The following is a 20,814-nucleotide window of genomic DNA, read 5'->3' on the forward strand; positions in this document are numbered from 1 at the left end:
CCAGTATCAATTTGACAACATTTTCCACAAAAGTGAGTCAGTTGAACAAACTCCAAGATGAAACGTGTCTGCCATTTCTTAATGCTCAATGAAATCCCTGGTGGAGACCAGTCAGCATGACTTTCATTCTTGATTGATCAGAGTTTTAATCATTCGATGAACAACAGTCGTCACATTAACTAATACAACGTCATGACACCAGTATGTCAGCATGGTGATATCCAGTATGTCAGCATGGTACAGTCCAGTATGTCAGTATGGTACTGTCCAGTATATCAGTGTCCAGTATGTCAGCATGGTACTGTCCAGTATGTCAGCATGGTACTGTCCAGTATGTCAGCATGGTACTGTCCAGTATGTCAGTATGGTACAGTCCAGTATATCAGTGTCCAGTATGTCAGTCTGGTACCTACCAGTATGTCAGCATGGTACTGCCCAGTATGTCAGTCTGGTACCTACCAGTATGTCAGCATGGTACTGCCCAGTATGTCAGCATGGTACTGTCCAGTATGTCAGCATGGTACTGTTCAGTATGTCAGTCTTATACCTACCAGTATGTCAGCATGGTACTGTCCAGTATGTCAGTCTGGTACATACCAGTATGTCAGCATGGTACTGTCCAGTATGCCAGTATGGTACTGTCCAGTATGTCAGTATGGTACTGTCCAGTATCAATTTGACAACATTTTCCACAAAAGTGAGTCAGTTGAACAAACTCCAAGATGAAACGTGTCTGCCATTTCTTAATGCTCAATGAAATCCCTGGTGGAGACCAGTCAGCATGACTTTCATTCTTGATTGATCAGAGTTTTCCATTGAATGATGATGAAACTCAAAGCATCAATGATTTCTCTGCAGGGTGGCTGGTAGAAATTCCTTCTTGCCCTTAGATTCCATATTTATCAGTATGCAATCACTTGGTTGCTAGCAGAAGACTTGTAAGATTTATTTCAGATTGTTGTTGAGGGGAGAAATTGTGAAATACTTCACCAGGATTGCACTCCGTATCAGTGACTGAGTTTCAGAATTGTGCTCCATGTCACTTGTCAGGTCCAATCTGTTGGCTGTATGGTCCTCTGTCAATCTGTGGAAGAGAGTTACATATATTCCATGTTTGTGCCTCTGGCACAATTTCCAGATTAAATTGGTAATCACTCTAGCCTGGAATAGAGAAAAAAAACAATCTGCTAGAGGTTCAGAACCATTAGTAATGCGTCACTGGATGTCCCTCCATCTGTCACATTTGAACACTTTTCTAGAATGTACACTACCCCATTCAAACATGTGCCAAGTATGACTACACCGTAAAGGTGTTAGGTAACACTTTACATTAGGTGACATGCTCCCATTTCAAAATCCACAACTTTCAAGGCTTGGTTAAATAATGAATGAATGTTTAAGGGATTTAAGTGAATGTAATAGAAAGAAAGGCATAAGAATTAAAGGACAATATTACATATCCTTTTATATCACCATTTGTATAGATGTCAATGACAAACTACATCTGCAGGGGAACAGGATAATAAAATAGACTTGGTAGTGCAACAGCTAGCAGAGGTGGTCAACACAAAATAACAGTTATCTTGGGATACTTTATCCATCATAGTATAACCTAACTAACGTTACCGGACACACCCTGATCTGTTTCACCTGCCCTCGTCTCCACCCCCCTGCAGGTGTCGCCCATCTTCCCCATTATCCCATGTATCTATACCTGTGTTTTCTGTCTGTCTGGGCCAGTTCGTCTGGTCTGCCTACCAGCAGTTTGTCTCAGCTCCTGGTTTTCCCTAGTCTCTCTTTTTCTCGTCCTCCTGGTTTTTGACCTTTGCCTGTCCTGACCCTGTACCCGCCCGCCTGACCACTGGCTCTCTTTGAGCCTGCCGTCCTGTACCTTTGCTCCACCCCTGAATTACCGACCTCTGCCTGACCTGACCCTGAGCCTGCCTGCCATCCTGTACTTTGGCCTCTGCTCTGGATTTCGACCACTGCCTGCCTTGACCTGTCGTGTGCCTGCCCTTGTGGTTACAATAAACAATTGAGGCATCTTTCAGGCATCTAAACAGAAAGAGGAGACAGAGGGCAAGAACAGGCCATTCAACTGAATACCAGAACCCTGTGTAGCTACACTGTCACTATGGTGGTACAAAGCCACAGCTCAGTCAATATTTTACCACTCAGTTCATTATTCACAAATAAAGAGCTCAAGAGAAGCTTTTAGCATGTCAAGTTATCACTTGATACTTAAGAGTAGGCTTCTCCCAATAGTACTGCTGTAGAACTAATCCTTCTGGATATGAATAGCCATGTAGCCAAATATTGACATTTTCCCAGCAACAGCTGGGGGTTGAATTATAGTAGGGGGAAAGACCTGGACATGTACTGTTGCTTTTGCCAGTAGGCTTAATCTGTTTGACTTTTTTCTTTCTGAACAAAATGTACAGACCAGGGATGTATACACTATTATCTTCACTATAGTGGCGGGTAAAATGCCCTTAAGTGGTTTGGCACTCTTTTACTTTGCAAGTGGCGTTTCCAAACATATTTTGCCAAATTAGAGCATTCGTGTTTACTCTTCACCACTCATCATCTTGGCTGGTGTTCAGATTTTACCCAGCTACTTTTTTTACCACTATGTCCCTGGTACAGACCTATGTTCCAATTGGAACCTAAGGTAGGAGGTTGAGATAGAACAAAAAACCATGCAGGCTATATAGACTGAAGATGGCATGGGTATGATATGTTTTGATACTGCAATCCTATAAGGAAGAGATTATTTCCCATGAGAACTATACTGTGTAGCCTTAGCTTGCAGCAGGGGGAAAGGTTGTGCTGAGGGCTAGAGCGGAAAGACATTTGTAAGGTTCTTTAAAGCTGAGGCACACGATCTGTGGAAGCTCCTGCTCCGGGCATAGACGTTCTTTAGGATTGAATAGTAATACAGAATTCTGCAGGTCAGCTTTCTCTTGTGCCTAAGTGTCCGGTTCATACTAATGCGTTAGGGAGATATTGGACTTGTACTGAACTGATATGATATGAAGCTGTCCCTAGACTTTTGCTGACTCAGTGAAGTAACTTTTTTCCTCAAATGGGAGTTTTACTCCTAGTGGAAAATGTACTCCCATTTGGATACTGTGTCCAGACTATGTATCATACATAATTAACTTTGGGATCCAATTTTTATAATCCAAACTGTTTTTACTATCTATCTTTTAATGGACTGTTGTGTTCAACTATTGATGCTACAACCACATAAGTGTTGCCATTAAACTATCTTAAAGAGCTTTCATAATGAACTGAAACATACTAAACTAAATATAAACTACAAAGTCTTTCTCATTGAATTAAATATTGTGGCAGCATTGCTGGCAGTTCAGCTCTAAAAGTGACTGTGTACATAATATCTTCAACATTTACACACACGTTAAGTTCCTAAGATATTGATGGACACATGAAAGTGCTCCAGACTTGTTGTGGATGAGGAAAACATATCTAAAAGGTTGGTGTTGCACAGATGGACTGAACATGAGTCATTCTTGCTGACTGGAGCAGTGATTTGGTGCCCCATTAAAGGTTAACTGTGAAATGTGTCTTCAAATGCTGCTATTACTATTTTTGGAGCTGTGGTTGCTTGGAGCCATCCACACTCGAGGTCTCTCTATTCTTTCATAACCAGCAATGTTCTTGTGAAGATGCTTGAATTCTAAGAGTGTATGTGTTTGTGTGTGTGAGAGAGAGAGAGACACACATAGAGAGAGACTCAAGATTTAAAAGGCATGTTGTAATGGATTTTGAAATGATCCCCACCTCAGAATCTCTTATAGATTACTTTTCTTATGGTCTTATCTGCAAACTGCAGTGGCAAACCTGCCTATCAACTATAATCAAGGCTAACAGTACGGTCTTATTATTTGCTGCCTTGTTGCCAGATGTGAGCCATGGTGTCACTGTGTTAATCACAAAATAAATAAAGCCTGAATAAATTCTAATGATTACTGGTGTAAAAATGACTGATGCAACTCACATGGCATGTTCTGCTTGCACATAATTATATTTAAATTAGTGTTTAGTGTTTAAGTCTAATGATGTCCAAAGGTGAGGCCCTTGACCACAGCTAATGACAGGGCTGAAGGGACAAATAAAATAGCATTTGTCACATGCTTTGTAAACAACAGGTGTATACTAACAGTGAAATGCTTACGTAGAGGCCCTTCCCAACAATGCAGAGAGAAAAAAAGAGAAATAATAGAACAATAATACCACAAGGAATAAATACACAATGAGTAATGATAACTTGGCTATACACAGGGTACCAGTACAGAGTCAATGATAACTTGGCTATATACACAGGGTACCAGTACAGAGTCAATGATAACTTGGCTATATACACAGGGTACCAGTACAGAGTCAATGATAACTTGGCTATATACACAGAGTACCAGTACCGATTCTATGTGCAGGGGTACGAGGTAATTGAGGTAGATATGTACATATAGGTAGGGGTAAAGTGACTAGGCAACAGGATAGACAATAAACAGTAGCAAAAAGAGTCAATGCAGATAGCTAAACATTTAACTAAAAGCTACCCGGACTAACTACAGTATTAAGCTGTCTAATGGCTTGGGGGTAGAAGCTTTTCAGGGTACTGTTGGTTCCAAACGTGGTGTACCGGTACAGCTTGCTGTGCGTTATGTCCCACCACCGAGAGGTCTAAGGTTGCCACGGTACAGCTTGCCATGCAGTATGTACCACCACCGAGAGGTCTAAGGTTGCCACGGTACAGCTTGCCATGCGGTATGTACCACCACCGAGAGGTCTAAGGTTGCCACGGTTATTTCTCTGCTGACTGGGCGGGCATTGGAATGGGCTACGGCCGCCTGGGATAGAGGAGAGGAGGGGCTTGAGTCTTATGAGGGGTTCATGGCTTGGTTTAAAAGCATTTTTGATCATCCCGCGGAGGGCAGAGAGGGAGATGAGCGTCTGCTTCAGCAGGGGAATCAGACAGCTGCTGAGTATGCTCTTAACTTCCGGACAGTAGTAGCTTCCAGTGGATGGAATGAGCTGGCGCTCAGCACGTTATTTGGAAGAGGTCTGCGCGAGGAGGTCCTGACTGAACTGGCCTGTTGAGATGACAACCTCACCCAGGATGCACTCATTGCGATGGCCATCCATCTGAATAACCTCCTCTGGGAGCACCGGCATCTACATCGCTTCTCTCCCTCCTTCGTTGAGTGTTTAGGATCAGAGCCTGAACCCATGGAGGTAGGGGTCACACGCCTTCCCTCGGCGGAACGACGCAGACGGATGCAGCTGGGGCTCTGTCTGCACTGTGGCCAGGGAGGGCACAAGCGCCAGCCGTGTCCGTTACTTCAGAATCCGGGATCCACTAGAGCAGAGGGTCAGTTGAGAGTCCTGTGGGAGCCCTTAAATCGATTACCGTGGACTCAATGACATCACCAAGAGTATCGGTACCCTCTCCTGCTGGTGTCGTCAGCCATCGAGCAGCTCCGCAGTGCCTGGTTCTTCACCAAACTGGATCTGTGGAGTGCCTACAATCTCATTTGCATCCGGGAGGGGGATGAGTGGAAGACGTCATTCAGCACGATGTCTGGTCACTACAAGTTCTTGGTTACGCCCTTTGGCTTAGCCAGGCATTCGTCAACGAGATGTTCAGGGACATGCTCGAGCGTCAGGTGATTGTGTACATCGATGACATCCTGATCTTCTCGACCAGGATCACTCACTTTCGGGCAGTCCTGGAACGCCTCTTGGCTAACCACCTGTTCGTCAAGGTGAAGAAGTGCCAATTCCACCAGAGGGCTGTCTCCTTCTTGGGCTACCAAATCATCCCAAAGGGAGTGATGATGGAGCACAAGAAGGTAAATCCGGTAAGATCCTGGCCAGTCCCAACCACCATCAAGGGGTTTCAACGGTTTTTGGGGTTTGTCAACTTTTACCGCCGCTTCATCAGGAACTTCAGTGCCATCGCATCCCCTCTCACAGGTTGGTTTGGTCTCCAGCAGCCGAAAAGGCCTTTCGTCTCCTCAAGGGGCATTTCACCTTGCCCCTTGCTAAAACACCCAAATTCCACGCTACCTTTTGTGGTTGAGGTACACGCATGCGAGGTGGGTGTGGAGAAGTTTTTGCACAAAGACAGGGGGACCCTTGTATCCTTGTGCTTTCTTCTCCAAGAAACTGTCCCCTGCAGAGAGGAATTATGACGTTGGCGATCGGGAGCTCTTGGCGGTGAAGTTGGCATTAGAGGAGTGGAGACACTGGCTGGAGGGTGCCAGGGAACCATTCGTCATCCTCACCGACCATTGGAACCTTGAGTACATACGGACAGCAAGGAGACTAAATCCGCGGCAAGCCAGGTGGACCCTCTCCTACACCAGGTTCGACTTCATGCTGACCTATCACCCAGGTTCTAAGAACATCAAGGCCGGTGCCATGTCTCGTATCTACGATTCGGGAGAGGCTCCTGTCCAGAGGGCACCCATAATCCCATCCTCCTGAGTTGTGGGTCCAGTGGTTTAGGATGTAGATCTGGACATCTGCCAGGCTCTAGAGAGAGAGCCCGCACCCTGGAATTGTCCACCCCCACGCATCTACATTCCCACAGGGATAAGGGATCGACTGCTGACCTGGGCACACACATCTACATTCCCACAGGGATAAGGGAACGACTGCTGACCTGGGAACACACATCTACATTCCCACAGGGATAAGGGATTGACTGCTGACCTGGGCACACAGCTGTCATCGCTGGACATCCAGGTATTTCTCGTACCATTCATTCCATCAAAGAGAAATACTGGTGGCCTACCTTGGGGCAGGATGCTACTCAAACCAAGTCCCCCCGGAACGCCCCAGCAGGGAAGCTTCTGCCACTTCCCGTGCCCCAGTGACCTTGGTCCCAACTATCCATTGACTTTGTTACTGATCTTCCCCCCTTTGATGGTTTTACCACCATTCTGGTGGTAGTGGATAGATTGTCCAAGTCATGTTGTTTAATCCTTCTTCCTGGTCTTCCCACTGCTTTCCAGGTCACTGAGGCACTCTTTCACGGCAGGTCTTCCGGCATTATGGCCATCCGGAGGACATCGTCTCGGACCGTGGCCCCCAATTCACATCCTGAGTATGGAGGGCCTTCTTGGAGAAGCTCGGGGTGATGGTTAGCCTCACATCGGCGTGTCGGCCTCAGTCTAACGGGCAGGCGGAGAGGATGAATCAGGACCTGGGAAGGTTCCTGAGCAGTCACTGTCAGGACCGGCAGGGTGAGTGGGCACGTTTCCTTCATTGGGCAGAGCATGCACATAACTCTCTATGTCACTCCTGCACTGGGTTGACCCCCTTCCAGTGTGTTTAGGGTTTCCAGCCAGGCCTGGCCTCATGGACCCCGGGCGCTGAAGTAGATGAGTGGTTCTGGTGAATGGAGGAGGTGTGGAACAATGCGCACTTGAGACACCAGTGCACCGTCCATCGTCAGAAGGAGCAGGCAGACCGTCACCGCAGTGAGACCCCATTGTTCCATCCTGGGGATCGCATCTGGTTCTCTACCAGGAACCTCCCACTTCACCTACCCTGCAAGAAACTGAGCCCCCGGTTTGTGGGGCTGTTCAAGGTTCTCCGGAGGGTCAATGAGGTGACATACCGGTTATAATTACCCAGTCACAACCATATCTCACCCTCTATTCATGTCTCCTTTCTCAGGCTGGTGGTTCCTGGTCCCCTAGCTGATGCTGCCCCCCCCCCCTGGATATCGAGGGGAGCCCGGCGTACGCTATCAGATCCCTACTGGACTCCCAACGTTGTGCTGCAGTATCTGGTGGACTGGGAGGGGTATGGCCCAGAGGAGCGGTGTTGGGTTCTGTTGGAGGACATTCTGGACCCCAACATCATCCGTGATTTCTACCTTTGCCACGCCCCTCGTCTTTGGGGTCGTCCCCCGGTCGGCATTGTCCTGCAGTTGCAATACCAAGCGGTGATGCAACCAGTCAAGATTCTCTCAATGTTGCAGCTGTAGAACTTTGAGTGCCCTCTTCTTTGAGGGGGAAGAGGTGTTGTTGTGTCTTCTTTACAACTTAGTGATGGGTGAACAGGGAGTACAGGAGGGGACTGAGCACGCAACCGAGGGACCCCCGTGTTGACGGTCAGCTTGGCAGATGTCACTATGTGTGGACGGTCTGTCAGGAAGTCCAGGATCCAGTTGGAAAGGGAGGTGTTCAGTCCCAGCGTCCTGAGCTTAGTGATGAGCTTGGAAGGCACTATGATGTTGAACGCTGCACTATAGTCAATGAACCGCGTTCTTACGTAGGTGTTCTTCTTGTCCAGGTCTGAGAGAGCAGTGTGAAGTGCAATAGAGACCCTCTGTGGATCTGTTGGGGCAGTATGCGAATTGGAGTATGTCCAGGGTGTCTGGGATGATGGTGTTGATCTGTGCCATGATCAGCCTTTCAAAACTATTCATGGCTATAGATTTCAGTGCTACGAGGCGATAGTCAATTGGACAGGTTACCTTTGGCGTTCTTGAGCACAGGGACTATAGTGGTCTGCTTAAAAGATGTAGGTATTACAGACTGGGTCAGGGAGAGGTTAAAAATGTCAGTGAAGACACTTTGCTGATCAGCACATGCTCTGAGTATGTGTCCTGGTAATCCGGCTGGCCCCACGGCCTTTTGAATTTAACCTGTTTTAAAGGTCTTACTCACATCGGCTACAGAGAGCGAGATCACACCGTCATCCAAAACAGCTGGTGCTCTCATGCATGGTTCAGTGTTGCTTGCCTCAAAGCGATCATAGAAGGAATATAGCTAATCTGGTAGGCTTGCATCACTGGGCAGTTTGCGGCTGGGTTTCCCTTTGTAATCGGTGATAGTTTCAAGCTTTGCCAAATCCGACAAGAGTCAGAGCTGGCGTAGTAGGATTCGATCTTAGTCCTATATTGATGTGCTGACTGTTTGATGGCTCGTCGGAGGTCATAGCTGGGATTTCTTATAAGCGTCCGGATTAGTGTCCCGCTCCTTGAATGCGGCAGCTCTAGCTTTTAACTCAGTGCTGCCGTTGCCTGTAATCCATGGTTTCTGGTTGGGAAGACATTGGATTGGGCCTCTGAACAGCAAACGGGGAACTAAGCAAGATAAATTGAACATGCGCCATGGATTATGGATTTTTCTCATTCTTTCAATGAGCCCATGCCAGCATGGGAGACACACAGAGAACAAATGTGTTGCTTGCCATTAAATATTGAGCTGAGTGATGACTCCCTTTCTGCTTAAAATCTGTTTTTTGTTATGTTTCTTCCAATCCTGTACGATTAAGGCAAAATGTATTTTAATCCCATGAACATAAAGGGAAAAACAGTTTTTTAAATAAAATAAGTGAATACTAGATGTCTACAGCAGTGCTACCAGGACAGATTTCCATTGTTTTTCTTTTTAATACCATTGTTGCATTTCAGTTTCAGAATACCTTTATTATTTGGGTGTGTGGTTTTATGATGTTTTTGCAATCTAACAAAGGGATGGTTATGTTGGTGCACAAGGGCCCATACTGATTAATTTGTTTGGACTGCAGCACACAGGAATGGATGACAATCTACTGATTTAACACTGCTTTTTCAATCTTTAAGTGATTAAAGGGGAAGCCCAAAGCCTACTGTTTCCCTTTAAGACTATCTTAGGGAAACAAAAGGAATCAATGTAATCCCATCAGAAACCATGATGCCTGGCATAGCAAAGGGGGCATGAAATCGATATATTAGAGCAAAGAGATGGCCAGCACATTTCCAGGCAATGCAAGAAAGCACATGTCAGCAAATGGTTGATAATACAGTTATAAAATGATAACTACAGTCTTATCTATATGTCGAAGTGGAATGATAATCAGCCAAGCTCAGGGCCTTTTAAAAATACATTTCTGCTTGAGGAAAATTGCTTCTGAGGTAATCACGTCTCCATGGTTTAGAGGTCTTACAGGTCACAAAACAAACACTTTAAAAGGGAAGAAAATCCCAAATCATGAAATGTGGGTTACTATAGCTTTTACTGGATAAAGAGATGCTATAACAGTTGCTTACCTTGAGGTATCTGTATTGGTCAGCTATGAGAGTGAAGGGCATCTTCAAGGGTTCTGGATCAAGAACATGCTGTATTCTACATTAGTAACATTGTCATGCAACCAGATATTTTAAAACACAGCTGTTATAGCATAAATAACAGTGTTCATTCTATCATATTACATTTCAGAATGTATATACAGTGGTACCGAACTGTCATACTTGAGTGAAAGTAAAGATACCTGAATAGAAAATCACTCAAGTAAAAGTGAAACTCCCCCAGTAAAATCCTACTTGAGTAAAAGTCTAAAAATATTTGGTTTTAAAAATACTTAAGTATCAAAAGTAAATGTAATAGTTAAAATATACTTAAAGTATCAAAAGTAAAAGTACAAATAATTTCAAAGTGCTTATATTAAGCAAACCAGACGGCACCATTTTCTTGTTTTTTATTTATTTATGGATAGCCAGGGGCACGCTCCAACACTCAGATATAATTTACAAACAAAGCATGTGCTAAGTGACTCTGCCAGATAAGTGGCAGTAGGGAAGACCAGGGATGTTCTCTTGATAAGTGTATGAATTAGACCATTTTCCTGTGCTGCTAAGCATTCCAAATAACAAGTACTTTTGGGTGTCAGGGAAAATGTATGGAGTAAAAGGTACATACTTTTGTTTAGGAATGTAGTGAAGTAAAAGTAAAAGTTGTCAAAAATATAAATGGTAAAGTACAGATACCACAAAAACAATTACTTAAGTAGTACTTTCAAGTATTTTTACTTAAGTACTTTACACTGTGTATACATCTATATCTTATTATCATCATGATTGTAAATCTATTTTTCATAGTTAGACTAGAGTAAGGCCAGGATTCAATCCGTTCCTTTGAGCCGACATACGCAGTGTTTACTGTGAATACGGTCTCTGCCAAGGCAGGAACATTGCCTTTAAAGGTGCAGCAAACTTTCAGATGTTGTTTTTTTGTTGTATAGACCTGACTATAGCCTTGTAAAATATATCATGACACGAATGGAAAAGAAAACAGTTCCACATAGATATGACCATAATTATATTAAAAAGTTTAATCTGAAATAATGTTTTCAAAATATGTCATAGAACATGTGTCATAGATCAATTTTTCTAATGTTTGTTTTCTCTCACATAAACAAATATATACAAGCAATGTTTTCAAATAACAGCTTGTATATATCAACATTTGCAAGAAAAGTTTAAACAATAGATAATATACATTTGATATTCATACTCAGATAGACGATAAATGTACATTTTGTATAGTAAAAACATTTATTTTAACAAGTTTTGTACCTACATTAATCAAAAAAGTACAGCATATTTAATAATTTTACAAATTCTTCATAAAAAATATATTTCTGTACAAAAACATTTCCTTTTGCACCTACTTCAAGTCAGCAGCACGTGATATCCCGATGTTGTAAAATGGAATGATATTAAATTGAATGCAGTTATACACCTCTTTAGTTGGGAAACCATTTTACAGATGTTGAAAGAAAAACGTTATTGCAGCAAGCCCAAAGGAAGGCAAAATGTGGATTAAAAGCAGTGGGTCTTACATCAAAATGTTTACAAAGAAAGGGGATGATTTGATTACTTTCGGTCTTAACCCTATTTATTGAAACCACTGCCGTATAGTGCGTAGGTGTGTAATGAACACTAGGTTTAATTTGAAATGGAAAAAGTTAAATAGTTTGTAGAAAAATTATGGAAATTAAAATGCTTCTGATTTTCCAAACATACTTCACACATAAAATGCATCTTACTCAGGGGAATTTTAGTTGTGTTACTATGGCCACAAATACAACAGATATGAAATGGAATCTGATATCTCACAAGATTATAATACACATTTTGTCACTGGTGCAGTGATCTCTAAGCAAGTGCATATGATAACAGATTTCGAAAAGCCAAACGAAGATAGTTCATCTACTGTAAGTTTTGAACATTATTTGTGAATACATGCACAACCAAAATTATTAGGAAAAACAACAAGCTAATCTATGACTTTGGAATCACAGTGTACTGTATGCATTCAAGTAGCCTTAGCGTTGTAATAGGTCATTTGTAACTGTGACAGCTTTTGAATTGAATAAGGCAGTGTTTCCTGGAGTGTAAGTAAGTAGTCTGTGTTCAATTCATCATCATTGACTCAATACCCTTAAGGATAGGAGGGACATATCATAAAGGGAGAAAAACAGATTATTAAGACTAGCTTCTAAACGACCAGCTCATGCCACTGCTAAAGAACGATTGCTATCCAACTTGATTCCCCACCTTGCCTTAAGTAGGCCTACCAAAACAAGGTTGTGTGTCAAACAGTTGAGTTGAGTTAAACATGGCATATTCGTATGGCACATTTAAACAAAAATACACTTCTGCATTAAAACTGTGATTTAAAGCAAGGGCAGCATTTATGAAAAATAAACATTTTATTGGTTCCAGTACTGTAGAGTAGAAAAATGACGTCCTTCTGCGCAAGAGGTATATTTGAAACGTAAGCAAATTTGCAGCAAGACCACAAGATAGGACTGCCAACTGTTGTCTAGTGTTCCGAATGTTGACAATGTTCAATGCCTGGGGTAATGTGAAATAAACTACAATATAAACAGCAACCTGATGATCGACAATACAAACAAACATTCATGACTAACATGTATGATACATACTGTAAGTATTTGATGCAATTTACAGTATACAACAATATTGAGCATTGCTGTTTTTTCAGAGTAGATGAGCCAGATCAGTTTGCTCTTCGGTAATATTGATCTGTGAATAAAATTAAATATCATTCACGATTGCATGTACACCAGTTGCTCCTTAATTGATATTTGTGGATTTAAATGTTTCTAGATAAGCTGCATGGTTTTGTGACTCCAGAGTTAAAAATCATTTATATAACCATTTAAAAAAGTAAGGAGGGTGTTCCACACATTTATTTGCAAAACTAATATTGAAAATAAAATAAGCATCTCTATTGATCAACAGTAGCTCCCTGTGGATATGGAAATATACTGTATGCTTATCTACAAATGGTCAAAAACCCTGTACGTCATTTTTCAGTTAGTTTGAAAATGCCTCTTTTGCCTCATTTCATACCCATTCATAACACACTAGTGCAAAATTTGTGCGATAAAGTTTTTCAACACAACAGCTGAGCGAGTTTCTAGATTAGATAGCCATGTTCTCCTGCGAGACAGTTGTAGTTTATAGCATATGTTCCCTTTATTGGAGAAGTCTGGCAACACGTTCAAAGTTGCTTCCTCCTTTGTGGTACATCTTCACTGAAGAAAACACTTTTTTATCAACAATTATGTGGCTTTTCAAGACACTTTAGTATTTCCCCAAGGAGGGCCTTTGGGGGGGAAAAAAGACAGAAAAAAAGAAAACCGGAGAATGAAAACAACTTTCATCCTGCAAAGAGCCATAAAAGGCAGAACTCCTTGATCCTAGAGATAATCGTCTCTGCTTTATTTTCTTGGCCACATACATGATCTCTGCTCCATAGAACACCAATAGTTGTCGTTTTATTTTGTGGTGGCAAGTCCATATAAAATTGTCATTGATTTTAAATGGTGTATTTTATCTTCTCCACAGAGAGGTTATAACGTGATGAGTTCAAAGAAATATTGGCATCTGTCGAAAAATAAGATACTGCTTACCACAAGAGGTATGGCTGTAAAAGCCAGTCCAATGTCGGTGATAAGAGGGCTATACTACTGTGCAGACTGTGTTCAGAGTTGTATCAAACCTCACAGCTTTCGCCTCCGTGGGTTTCATGTTTGTGTCATACATAGGGTTTTCAAACGACGCTTGTCCATTGGTGCTTTCATGACCGGTATAGCCATTGTATTGAACTTTTGGTCTTGTTCTGAAAAGTGAGCAAATAAAACGTATTAGCACATTTACGTTATTTTAATAACTCTACTAGCTATGACAGTTTTTTTTTTTTTTACTTTTCAGACAAATGTGACTTTGTTTTATGAAGGGATGTTAAGGTATAGCAAAAAGTGCAATGATGAAGCAGAAACTCTTTCCCACTTGAGGAATGTCTGTAGATATTGTTATTGCATTTTCAAATATACCAAATAAGAATACAGAAAACCCATAGCTAAGGAACATATGTATCAGCCCTCATTTGATCCAGAATACACATTTACCATGGTACACCATATCACCTCCTTTTACTTGAAAGAGGAGACTAGGGCGTCCTACTCAAAGCCCACTGAGCTGATTTGAAGTAAAACGTTTTTTATTTTACCTTTATTTAACCAGGCAAGTCAGTTAAGAACAAATTCTTATTTTCAATGACGGCCTAGGAACAGTGGGTTAACTGCCTGTTCAGGGGCAGAACGACAGATTTGTACCTTGTCAGCTCGGGGACATGAACTTGCAACCTTTCGGTTACTAGTCCAACACTAACCACTAGGCTACCCTGCCACCCCTTGTGGCTAATGTAAATACCTTGATTCCACCCAGGAGCATTTTGTAAGCCTTTACTTCAAATCAAATCAAAGTGTATTGGTCGCATACACATATGTTATCACGGGTGAAATAAAATGCTTATGTTCCTAGCTCCAACAGTGCAGTAAACGTAATGGTCCCTCCATTACCTTACAAATCTTACTAAGTCAGACAAATGCAGGTTTAGTGACTACCTGGAGGGTTTAGTGTCTTCTATTTAAACTTTGTGTGGATATATAAAGTCCATGACCTAATCCTACATCAAGGCATTGTTAAAGCAGGATCTATCTGCATGTGTGGACAATACCTCTGCATTTTCAAAAACACGTTTCCAAAGCCTTACAAAGTCTCTGTGGGAGTATGAATGACAGAGTACAGATGTTACAGATCTTAATTTGAGCCAGTTTGCTACAGAAGGAAAATAATCCTTCTGCAACTATGTGGATTATAATTTATTTACATTTTTGTAGAGGTTGATACTTTTTCTGTAAGGGAAAATCAAGTTTCAAACTTCAAACTTCCTTTTTAAACCCCAAATACACTATAAATTAAAATTTTCCTGCATTGCAGGAAGTTATCCTGCAATGGGGTGATCAAATTAAGATCCTATATATGTAAGTAGTAATAAAGCCTTGTGGCTAAACATGTATAATATGGAAATGCAAAATTCTATACAGAGAGAAAGAAATATTGTAACTATCAAAACAGACTGATCCTAGATGATGCTATTATAACATTGTCAAAAGACAGTATTCAAAATCTGACATTTATGGGTTTGTAGCATTTGGCATACAAAATGAGTGAAATGTTAATAAAAGTATACATTTTCTTTATCTATGTGAATATGAAGATACTTTCTAAGCGTGGTTCTGTATTAATGTTAAAACACAATACTTCAAAACTCCCCTCCAGTAAATATAACAGTCAAAAACAAATGGATTCTCATGATAGCTTATAGGCAAATGATCACAAAAAAAAACAAATAAGAACAACATTCAGTCGGTTGAAATATGCTGACAGAGAGATGACAATATGAGATCAAAGAGCACATCTTTTTCATTTTAGCCCAGCAAATAAAAAAACGATTTTTTTTTTCACTAAATGAAAAAAGTATAAGACGATAATGACGATGTGAAAGTAGGAATTGTTGCGTATAGTGATTTAGTTTCTTATGTCTTACCTGCCGCCCGCCCTGATTACGTCTTTGGGTCTCTCATTGTCATCAGTGTCTTGTGAAAGTACCCTGCCAATTTTTCATGTACTTTAATATTGGGTCATTTCCATTTTATCTGACAATAATGTCACATACTTTATTTATTTTGTTTGTTCAGTTAGCTTTGGAAAACGCCAATGCAAATGTATTGTAATCATTTTGTTTCGTACTCATCTAACATTGGATTTTGTTATGTAACGATCTATCAACTGAAACTTTTAGGGATCACTCATCGTTGGCACAGGAGTTTCCCATAACTTATAAGAGACTACGGTGCTTAACATCCAAGCATATATGGACAAACATCTCCAATGCAGGTTACCAAGACATCCAATAGCCGGCACTCCTTACCTGTGTTTGTAGAGGTAAAATGCAACCCCTGACAGAATAAGGGCAAAGAATGGCACTAGTATGGCAGCTGCTACTGAACTGCTGTTGGTGCCATAGTATGGAGGATTTGATGGCTCCAGGTCTGTTGTAAAGAGACCTAATAAAGAAACATAACAGTACAACCATTCTTGTCAAACTTCTTAAAGTAACTTGTGTAAAAGCAATGGTATCAGGAAGTAAAAGGTAACTGTGCATATAGTTTTTGTTTATTACTAAGATTATACAATGATTGTACCTCCTCTTGTTAGTACAAATCTCCCAAAGTCCTTGCTTTGAATATGACCCTGGTAAACAAAGGTTTTCTTGTCAGACTCTGCGGTCACCTAAACCAACACAAAAGAGGGGGAAAATCTGACTTTTGCTGATTTTTCAGGGCATACAGTAGTTGAAATGCAGAACCATTACACAGCTATCGCTATTACCCATTCACCTCATATCCCTCCTTTGTCCTCATGCAGCTTATCACTGTCTCTATCGCCTTTGAAGTGACTAACTGCTATAGTGTTCACAAGAACATATCTTCTTTGAACTTACAAAAGAGGGCTACAGTCAAGTAATATCTTCAACAGACACATTTGAATTCAAATAATTTTAGGCCATTAGGCCATACAATTTTAAGTTGCAGTGTCTTGTGTTGGTTATGGTAGACAGAACCTAATGCCAGAGCTGCATATTGATGAATGACAGTCTGCAGATGTTACAACCTCATGAACTAGATGTACAGCATTTGCAGAAAACTGAGCGGAGAGAATATGGTAGGTAAAGGAGACAAACTATTGTTGTGTTTCCTGATTAGGTTGGAAGTCCATCATTTGGCCCTTTATTGATCATTTAATTCAAATAAAAGACTCACGTAGCCATCCATTGCCCAGTTGTCATTCTTGAATTTACTGAAATGATGCTCTGTTGGACCACGTATCTGGTAAACCTTCAGCAGCAAATGGTTTTCCTCCTTCTTGTACGTTCCTGAAAACAAAGGAAATTGGGTTATCGGTTGGTGTTTACTGTTGTAATGTTGACTTCAACTGTAATATTTGCCTAATCAAATAATGTCAGCGTTAACATGTGTGTTGTGATTTACCAGCAAGTTTAAGCTGCACTCTGCTCTGATCCAGAAGTGTGACATTGACTCTACTTGTTGTCGCATTGAATCCATTTACAGTAATAGTGGCAACTTCTCTTGCTCCAAGGTACTCATAGAACCCGGTCCAGCCAAAGTTTAAAGAAAACACATCTACAGGAACTGAAGGAAAGAAAGACTCATGTTATACTGTATGATCAGAACAAAATAAGGTACTTTTGCGTTATCCATCGCCTGTCTGTACAGCCATCATTATGAGAAACCTCAGACGTACAGTTAGCACAATACGTGTTACATTGAATGGACATGCATTTGAACATGAACAAAATGACTCAGAGGAGATAAACATACCACCAATCTTGTTTTTCTGAACATCTGACTCCACTCCTTTTTTACCATTTATTTTGGGCCCAACTGAAAGACGGAAGAAATAATTGACTACATGACATTTTATGGATGTGACCTACTCACTGCCAGTTGCTGCTTGTAGCCGTGTAATGACAACATTTTTTTTGGTCTACATTTTACCAGAGCGATTCAGACTTGATGATTGCTGAAATGTTGTATACTCAATTACCTAGATATTCTCAGCTAGCACAGGGCACACAGCAAATTAACTACTGTGTTGAATACCAATGTATGAGGGAAAATATGATTGACACATACAAGTAGCAGATTAACTGCTAATCTAAGTATATGGCCTGCAGTACAATTTATTCTCCTCAGGTTGTGAATGGTTCACAGGAAATAGCTACATTTGAATAATAGGCACATTCCAGTGCATAAGTATACCTTTGCAGACAGGTGGCTTTCCAGACCACTTTCCATCAGGTTTACATGTCCTGTGCTCAGATCCGCCGGCCAGAAAGAATCCGTCCTGACATGTATAAATCAAAGTATAGCCCAGAGTTGGTAGATCAATAGCCTTCACGTCAATGTTAGACAGCGTCTCGGGCTGTCTGCAGGCATGGGCTGCAAAAAAAAGAATGAACGAAGAAAAAACATGGTAAAACACAATAAATTCACTCTACCACTGACCAGGATTACCAGTCAGAATACAGCAGCCCCACACCCACACCAGTATCATGGAGTTATGTAGAGATCAAGCGATCCTATCAGGAGCAAACATATAAAACAAGGCCAGAGTGGTACCATCCATCTGTAACATAATATATGAACTCAGTCTTCGCACTTTCCTGTCGTCAACTTAAGCCTCCCCATTCCCAAGCCTCTGACAGTGAAGCCGCTTCATGTGGAGGAGACGCCTGAAGAATTTTGTGGGTATGCTGTCAAAAATCGCCCACTGATTTACCACTCACATACGAACAGCTTAAACTTGGCAAACTTTATCTATTCTTTGCTGAGGGCAGCAATCCCTACTTAACTTCCATGACTCATACTGCCCTTTCTCAAATGTCCATTCCCTTTTGACAGTCCCACAATGGCTTCTACGTTGTGATCTTTCTTTTAATCCATATATACAGCTCAAGACCTGTAATCCTTAGTTATTAAGGAGAGAGATGGAGAACATGACACTGCCATTGGGAGGGTAGTGATCTGGAATGCAGTAAATGAAAGGGTTACATGTGCTAAACCAATGCTCTACTCCCTTTGGCTGTCATACCGCACTCTACACCGCCTGTGTCTCTACCTTTACTCATTAACAAGTCAACGCTAAGAAAATGTACACCTGGTGGATAAATAAATAACTTTTCCCTGTTTTCTTGACAATGTCTTGTCACAAAAACAAATCTTTCCAAAAATACTTACCGATACATTCTGGTTGCACACCACTCCATGTCAAATTTTCCAGACAGGTTCTTGTCGTAGATCCCAGTATGTGGTAGTTTTTACGGCATTTGAAGGAGATTTTGCTTCCAGCCTGAAACAGAAGAAGACTCATTACTATAAATTGTCTAAGAACAACCAGATAATTGCTTTGACTGACCAGAAGACTATTTTAACAAATTATCTGAGCACAAATGACAAGTGCCTTGCAAAAGCATTCATTGCCCTTGTCGTTTTTCCAATTACAATCTGTAATTTAAATGGATTTTTAGTTGGATTTCATGTAATGAATATACACAAAATAATCTAAATTGGCGAAGTGAAAAAAAAAGAAAAAAAAACCTGAACTGGTGCGTGAATATTTATTGACCCCCTTTGCTATGAAGCCCCTAAATAAGATCTGGTGCAACCAATTACCTTCAGAAGTCACATAATTAGTTAAATAAAGTCCACCTGTGTACAATCTGAGTGTCACATGATCTCAGTACGCACAGACACACACACACACACACACACACACACACACACACACACACACACACACACACACACACACACACACACACACACACACACACACACACACACACACACACACACACACACACACACACGTGTTCTGAAAGGCCCCAGAGTCTGCAACACCACTAAGCAAGGGGAACCATGAAGACCAAGGAGCTCTCCAAACAAGTCAGGGACAAAGTTGTGGAGAAGTATAGATCAGGGTTGGGTTATAAAAACATATTTGAAACTTTGAACATCCAATGGAGCACCATTAAATCCATTATAAAATAATTGAAAGAATATGGCAACAAGTCTGCCAAGAGAGGGACCCCCACCAGAACTCACAGACCACGCAAGGAGGGCATTAATCAGAGAGGCAACAAAAAGACCAAAGATAACCCTGAAGGAGCTGCAAAGCTCAACAGCAGAGATTGGAGTATCTGTCCATAGGCCCACTAAGCCGGTGTGGCAGGTAGCCTAGTGGTTAGAGTGTTGGGCCAGTAACCGAAAGGTTGCTAGGTCGAATCCCCAAGCTGACAAGGTAAAAATTTGAGGTTCTGCACCTGAACACGGCAGTTAACCCATTGTTCCTAGGCCGTCATTGTAAATTAGAATTTGTTTTTAAACTGACTTACCTAGTTAAATAAAGGCTACATTTTATAAATATTTTTTTTAAAGCCGTACACTCCACAGAGCTGGGCTTTATGGAAGAGTGGCCAGAAAAAAGCCATTGCTTAAAGAAAAAAATTAACAGACACGATTGGTGTTTGCCAAAAGGCATGTGAGAGACTCCCCAAACATATGGAAGAAGGTACTCTGGTCAGATAAGACTAAAATGTAGCTTTTTGGCCATCAAGGAAAATGCATCATGCTGTGGGGATGTTATTCCATCGGCAGAGACTGGGAAACTGAATTGAAGGAATGATGGATGGAGCTAAATACAGGGAAATTCTTGAGGGAAACCTGTTTCAGTCTTCCAGAGATTTGAGACTGGGACAGAGGTTCACCTTTAAGCAGGACAATGACCCTAAGCATACTGCTAAAGCAACACTTGAGTGGTTTAAGGGGGAACACTTAAATGTCTTGGAATGGCCTTGTCAAAGCCCAGACCTCAATCAAATTGAGAATCCTCATTTGCACTATTGGTTAGAGCCTGTAAGTAAGCATTTCACTGTAAGGTCTACTACACCTGTTGTATTCGGCGCATGTGACAAATAAACTTTGATTTGAATCTGTGGTATGACTTAAAGATTGCTGTACACCAGCGGAACCCATCCAACTTGAAGG

General features: G+C 41.4%; 1 protein-coding gene across 1 annotated transcript in view; it reads right to left on the reverse strand.

Annotated features, from left to right (window-relative positions):
* Positions 1-11,336: 11,336 nt before the first annotated feature.
* The window catches only part of LOC135523452 (CUB and sushi domain-containing protein 1-like), a 422,532-nt gene continuing 413,054 nt past the window's right edge, over positions 11,337-20,814 (reverse strand). The window contains exons 63-71 of the mRNA XM_064950127.1: positions 19,006-19,117; positions 18,028-18,207; positions 17,587-17,649; positions 17,236-17,397; positions 17,008-17,120; positions 16,390-16,477; positions 16,116-16,251; positions 15,732-15,794; positions 11,337-13,958 (exon numbers count right to left, since the gene is read on the reverse strand). Of these exons, the coding sequence (XP_064806199.1) occupies positions 13,799-13,958; positions 15,732-15,794; positions 16,116-16,251; positions 16,390-16,477; positions 17,008-17,120; positions 17,236-17,397; positions 17,587-17,649; positions 18,028-18,207; positions 19,006-19,117 (1,077 nt within the window). The 3' untranslated portion in view covers positions 11,337-13,798. The remainder of the gene's footprint in view (positions 13,959-15,731; positions 15,795-16,115; positions 16,252-16,389; positions 16,478-17,007; positions 17,121-17,235; positions 17,398-17,586; positions 17,650-18,027; positions 18,208-19,005; positions 19,118-20,814) is intronic.

This window comes from Oncorhynchus masou, chromosome 31, assembly GCF_036934945.1.
Source record: "Oncorhynchus masou masou isolate Uvic2021 chromosome 31, UVic_Omas_1.1, whole genome shotgun sequence".
In the NCBI taxonomy this organism is placed as follows: domain Eukaryota; kingdom Metazoa; phylum Chordata; class Actinopteri; order Salmoniformes; family Salmonidae; genus Oncorhynchus; species Oncorhynchus masou.